Raw genomic sequence first — 6,601 nt, 5'->3', positions numbered from 1 at the left:
TTGAGAAATGGAAGGAGGTTGTTTAAGACAGGGGCCCTGAAACACAAATACCACAGAAAATTAGCCTCTACACCTTTCCTTATATAATAATTGTTTAAAGGTCCTTTCTGTTGAATATTTATGTAGTTCAGTGTTTCTTCTTGTATATGGTAAAACAATACCTTTGTGGATCTCTTCATGAAAAAGAAATTCATTGCTTCCTTTTTTTCTTCGAAGTGCACAGTGACTTGTGGCAGAGGGTTACGTTACCGGGTTGTTCTGTGTATCAACCATCGTGGACAGCACGTTGGGGGCTGCAATCCACAACTGAAGCTACACATCAAAGAAGAATGTGTCATTCCCATCCCGTGTTATAAACCAAAAGGTAAGTCTGTGGTGCATTTTCAATTCAGATCAAATGGTATTTTCCAGCTCTCATTCCAAAATTGCAACATTCCCATTTAACTTCTCTACTTACTAGCTTTCATATAAAAATTGTTTTATTGACAGATTGCAATAAACCTGTTTACCTAGTTAAAGAAGTTGGACATATGTGATACGTTGATCTGGAGGGGAAACTGAGATCCTTTGATACATATGAAGCAGCTCCTATCTGTCTAGGCTTATACTAACATTGCTTGGTGGACATAAAGTAATTTGATGCAGTCCCTGCCTTGAAGAAAAAGAAGCAGAATGATAGGCAGGAGGAAGAGAAAGAAGAGCAAGAAAAAGAGGGAAGAGGTGAAGAAGGAGGTTATTTTTTCCCCAAGGTTCTCATTCTCTCTTTGTGCATAACTCTTCAGTGGAGTGCTTGTTTTTTGAGAGAGGAATGATGTCATCCTTATCGTGTGGTCTAACACAGGGAATGAATGAAGACTTCCATTCCCCATTGAGATCTGATGGACGCGTTTATAATTCCTCCAGTAGTTCTCACTTATTCTACATGAATGAGCAGAAATGGATAGTAGCATCCATGGGTAGAAAGATTTGTCATCATCTCTAATGCATGCTCCTCTCTGTACATGGTTATTTCCGTGTTCTTTAGTAAGATGTTACCAATCCTCATGACAAGTGTCTTTCTTCTAGAAGTGGAAAAGATTATTTCCAACTGTTGGTAAGAAAGACTACTCCTTAGTACTTAGTAGAAAGGATGGTAAAATTATCTTTTGTTATTTTGAGTTTCATTATTCATACAGCCTCATAATTAACCATTTAGTAAACATTTTTTAACTATATCTATTTTGCAGAAAAATTACTTTTTTAGTGTATGTAGTTTCATTGAAGCAGCCCAAAGTTATTTCCTTTCTCACTTTATAGCTAGATTGTTTCTTTCTTCATGTCTAAGGAGGCTTCAGAGAACAGAAAGGGGCACCAGTTTGCTCCTCTATGGCAGAGACATGTGATAATCATCTCCCTCACAACTACATAAAAGTTTTAGTAAACATAACACAGACTCTGTCATCCTCCAACTTTCTTAGCTTCCATGTTATTTGCTTTTATTCATTAATTTCTGCATTCAATAGGCAAAACATTTGTGGCCAAAGAAAGCAAGCTGATATGGTTGAAGTAAGAGCTTTAATGTGCAAACAGCAGAAGTTGGTATTAATTTATAAAAGGCATTCTATGTTAACTTTGAACACATATTCATTTTGGTTACATTTTGGGATCATTTTGGTTGCATTTTGATAATGTGCTTTTTAATGAAATCCTCAGACAATATGATCATGTATCTTAACTCTTTAATGATTAATAGTAATTAAACTCATTGTTTATGTTCTCTTTTTCTTAGAAAAAAGTCCAGTGGAAGCTAAATTATCTTGGCTGAAACAAGCACAAGAACTAGAAGAGACCAGAATAGCAACAGAAGAACCAACGTGAGTCCAAGACCCATTATGGGAATAATCAGGGCATAGCCAGTTAACATGATATATGTAATTTTTGTACTCAATGCAGTACAGTGATACACTTAGTATCCAAATGACCTGGATTTGCATACTCTAGAGAGCATGAGCTGGCTAGAATTTTCTTTATTTCACAACTCAGCAGTCCTACTTTGGCAGTGTCTGTGAGAAGCACAGAAAAGAACAGTGTTATTTAACTCAAAGCACACTCAGTGATCTGTTACACTGAAGAGACTGGAGATAATTTCTAGATTAACATATGTGATTTGACCAAGGACCATCAAAGTTTTGTACAAATAAGCCAATCATTCCCTGGTTTAGTCATGACCAATCTCTATAAAACCAGTTAAGTTGAAATGCATCAGTGGCCTGAGTGATAAGGAGAAATCCCAGGGCTGTGGTTGGATGAGGAAAGGGAAAGAATATGATACTGTGAGTATTGGAGTTTAGAACCACCCTTATTAACTAAAAAAATAAATAAAAATATTTATTTTTTTCTGTGTCTAGTTCTCTTTACCTTTAAAAGGTACGGGTTGGCTTGATCTCTCCAAGGTCCATTCCAACTCAAAAATACAATGACTGGTATCCACATGTGATTTGACATGAATTTTAATGGTCTGAGTGTAGATTAAGAATCAAGATCAGCTGGGCTCGGCGGCTCAGCCTGTAATCCCTGCACTTTGGGAGGCCAAGGCAAGTGGATTGCCTGAGCCCATGGGTTCAAGACCAGTCTGGGCAACTTGGCAAGACCTTGTCTCTACAATAAATCAAAAAATCAACCAAGCACGGTAGTACATGCCTGTAATTCCAGTTACTTGGAAGGCTGAGGCGGAAGGATCGCTGGAGCCCAGCAGGTTGACGCTGGGGTGGCCATGAGTGTGCCACTGCACTCCAGCGTGAGCAGCAGAGTGGGACTCCAACTCAAAAAATAAAAAATAAAAGAATCAAGGCCAAATCAAAGACACATTTTGGAGGCAGAGATATAGGGACCAAACAATAAGAAATCAAAGGTGCTAAGAGCAACAGCACCAATGATGGACTCAAGGTATTGGACAGAAGAGCTGATTCCATGTCAGACATGCTAAGTCTGTGGTGCTGACAGCCTATTTACAAAGAGAGCAATTCACACAACATTGGAGAAAAGGGGAGTTCAGCAGTAATCTGGCCAATTTCCCTCTCAGAACAGGCATTACTTCTTCAACACCTTCAGCAATGGGCAGAGTTCATTGCATTAATAAATAGATCATTCTTGTGTTGAACAACCCAAGTTATTTGCAAGATTGTTCTCCTATTGAGACAAAGTAACCTCCTAATTTCTGTTCTCCAAAACAGACAAAAACACATGTATACTCCATTCCACATGACAGGTTTTCACAAATTTGAAGAAAGCTGTCATGGATCCTGAGAGCTTTGTCTTTCCCAAGCTCCTCTGTTTTAGCCTTTTCAGCAGTCTTTACACACTGTTGTTTTTATATCCCTTACTAACCTCCTTGCTCTATTCAGAACACAGTATAATTTGTCAGTCTCCCTTTTAACTGCAGCTCATTGCAGCCCCAGGGGAGTGTGGATTACTTTTCTTTGAGAAGACACACGTCTTTAATGATGTGGGCCAACAGAACTGGCAAATCATACTTACAAGGGGGGGACCCCCCAAACCCCCAGAATTTACATATCAAAAAATTGTGTATTTATTCTTATATGTTTAAACTTCAGTCACCTTCAAAGGACTCTCCATTTGATGCAATATACATGATCCATTTGATGCTTTTTCCACTGCTCAAAACAGTTTTTGAACTCATCAATTTTGACACCTTTTAGTGTATCTGCCATTTTTCATTTCACCTCTTCTACACCGGCAAAATGTTTCTCTTTTAGAACTTTTTTCATCCAGGGCAACAAAAAAATGTCACTTAGGGCAAGATCAGGTAAATCAGGAAGGTGGGATGGAGGGGCATACCTTTTTTGGTCAAAAACTGCAGAACACGCAGCACAGTGTAGACAGATGCACTCATTGATCACCCATCATGAAATGGGCAAATGTTTTGAAAGAATCTAAAAAAAAAAAAATTCACTGAAACTGAACGCAGCCTCTCACTACAATGCTAGTTGGTACACTGATGCCATTGGGCTTCTAGAACACTTACCTAGCAGGGGAAGCCTGTACTACAAGGGGCCCGCCCTCCAAAAAAAATAATTCCATTATTTTGGGAGGTTCCCCCTCATAAACCATGTGTAAACTGTCCCACATAGACTATGTCACAGTGTGGACTCTTTGAGGATGAATGACCCCAGAGTAATTGAGTAAAAAGGGAAGAATGTTGGGCTCATAACAGAAGCTCTGTGGTCTCGAAGAAGAGGGGATATTAGAAGAGGCAGATGGTAAAGGAGTAAAATAGTGAAGAGAGGGAGGAGAAAGACCCAGGATAGCTCACTATTGCAGAGACCAGAGGAGTAAGTATTTAATGAGGGGGTCAGAGAATAGTGTTCAAATCTTACAGGAAGCCAAAGAAAAACTATGAAGAACAAGAAAAAGCTGGTTTGACTGACAAGAAAGTCATTTTTAGTTAATTTTGGAATAGTATTATTCAAAGAGTAGAGAAGGAAACATTATAAAGATTTAGGAAATCAATTCCAAGAAAAGGAAATGGAGCAATTTGGCGACTTAAGGAAGGAGTAAAGATTGGTAGTCAAGCTGATAGAAAAGCGTGGTGTGTATGTGTTTGTTGTTGTTCATTTTGAAGTTAGTCTTAAATATATTAAAAAGATAATAGGATTTTAGACAAGTCAGTTAACATCTCTAGACCTCTGAACTGTATAAGGAAGGCATTAGGCTAAATGCTACTGGAACCTTCTCCTAGCTCTGATTTCCTATGATCCTATAAAGAAAGGAACCTATAGAGACAGGGTAGTTGTCACATAAGGAAGGTTATAGCGTTCTCAGCCAAGAGTAATGAGTCCTACCAGGATCTTTTGTTCTCAAACCCAAATTGGATGACAACTGCTAATCCTTCTGTATGTCCTCTCTTGGTTAATAAGATTACTGTCTGTCCAGTTTCCCAGACTAGAAGCTTAGAGTCATTCTTGCCTCTTTCTTATTCTCCCTTTATGTATAATTAATTACCAAGTTGTCCCAGTTGTATCTACTACAACTTTTCTTGGTTCCTGCTCCTTCTGTCCATCTAGACTACCAGTCTTGTCCAGGTCCTGAAATTACTGACCAGGACACCTACAACAGCTTTCCAGTTTGTTCCTCACTTGCTTCCCTCAAATTCACCCTCTACACAGCCACCAGAGTAACCTTGTTAAGGCACAAATCTGGTTCTTTCTTTGAAACATTCAGAATATCTAAATGTTTCTCCATCACCCAGAGATTTATGCTGTTTCACAAAGGCAACAGGACTTTGCAGAGTATTGCCCTTTCCTGGACCCCAGCCTCGTCTCTGGCCTCCTCCTTTCTCTGTCTCAAATGGCATCCTCCAGCCACATGGACCTGCTGGCCCTTCCTTGCCCTCAGCAAGCTACCACTCACTTCCATCCCTTTAATCACACTCCCCTCTCAGTTGGGAATAGCTCCCACCTGGTTAATTCTTCTTTATTACAGAAAATTTCAAACCTGTTTAAAAGAGGAGAAAACAGTCTAATGAGCCCCCATGTGTCCATCACCACCCAGCATCAACAGTGATCATCTCAGGGTCACTCTTGTTTCATCTAAGCCACCAACACTGAGACATTTCCCCCTGGTATTTGTTTATTTTTAATTTTAAAGATATGGGGTACAATTCAGGGTTATGTATACAGATGTTCATTATGCAGGTATCCTTGTTGATGAGGTATACCCACCATTACTCAGCAGAATCCCACTACTGCCAATTCGCCCGCCCCCCACCCCCACCAGCAATTTCCCACTACTGACAATCCTTTTCTTATGGTATTACAATAATTGTTCAAAGTCTACTTATGAGTGAGAACATGTGATACTCAGTTCTTTGTTTCTGTAATAGATCACTCAGTATTATAGACTCTAAGTCCATCCAAGTTGCTGTGAAGTTAATAATTTTTATCATTTTCTTTCTTTTTTTTTTTGAGTCGGAGTCTCACTCTGTCACCCAGGCTGGAGTGTAGTGGGATGCTCACGGCCACCACAGCCTCGACTTGCTGGACTCAGGTGATCCTTTCGCCTCAGTCTAAACCACAGGTGTGTGCTACCATGCCCAGCTAGTTTTTTGATTTATTGTAGAGACAAGGTCTCATGATGTTGCCCAGGATGATCTCAAACCCATGGACTCATGCAATCCTCTCGCCTCAGCCTCCCAAAGTGCTGTGATTATAGGCGTGAGCCACTACTCCCGACTTCTGATCTTTTTTTAAATGAACACTGACAATGTATCATTACACTAATAAATATTTCAGTATGTATCTTTAAGAGAAAGAGTCCTTTTTAAAAAATACCATTTTTAAAGTGTGGTCCTCAAATGACTTCAATGAGAATCACCTGTGATACTTTCTGGCACCACTGAGGCAGATACTTTGGGAGTAGGGCCCATCACCAGCATTTTATTTTTCTTTTGCCTCTTCCAGATTTTTTATTTATTTATTTATTTATTTTTTTGAGTTGGAGTTTCACTCTGTCGCCCAGACTGGAGTGCAGTGGTCGCTCCCGGCCACTGCAGCCTCGACCTGCTGGGCTCCGGCGATCCTTCTGCCTCAGCCTTCCGAGTAGC

The 6,601-nt window shown here is 39.7% G+C and overlaps 1 protein-coding gene across 1 annotated transcript in view; it reads left to right on the top strand.

Annotated features, from left to right (window-relative positions):
* Nucleotides 1-216: 216 nt before the first annotated feature.
* The window catches only part of ADAMTSL3 (ADAMTS like 3), a gene marked incomplete at its 5' end in the record, with an annotated part of 132,124 nt that continues 125,739 nt past the window's right edge, over nucleotides 217-6,601 (top strand). The window contains 2 exons of the mRNA XM_008055474.2: nucleotides 217-364; nucleotides 1,769-1,853. Of these exons, the coding sequence (XP_008053665.2) occupies nucleotides 217-364; nucleotides 1,769-1,853 (233 nt within the window). The remainder of the gene's footprint in view (nucleotides 365-1,768; nucleotides 1,854-6,601) is intronic.

This window comes from Carlito syrichta, unplaced genomic scaffold (genome assembly GCF_000164805.1).
Source record: "Carlito syrichta isolate Samal-C Ts95f unplaced genomic scaffold, Tarsius_syrichta-2.0.1 Scaffold301860, whole genome shotgun sequence".
Classification (NCBI taxonomy): Eukaryota; Metazoa; Chordata; class Mammalia; order Primates; family Tarsiidae; genus Carlito; species Carlito syrichta.
The sequence above is the reverse complement of the archived record's forward strand: the minus strand, read 5'-3'. Positions and strand labels throughout refer to the sequence as shown.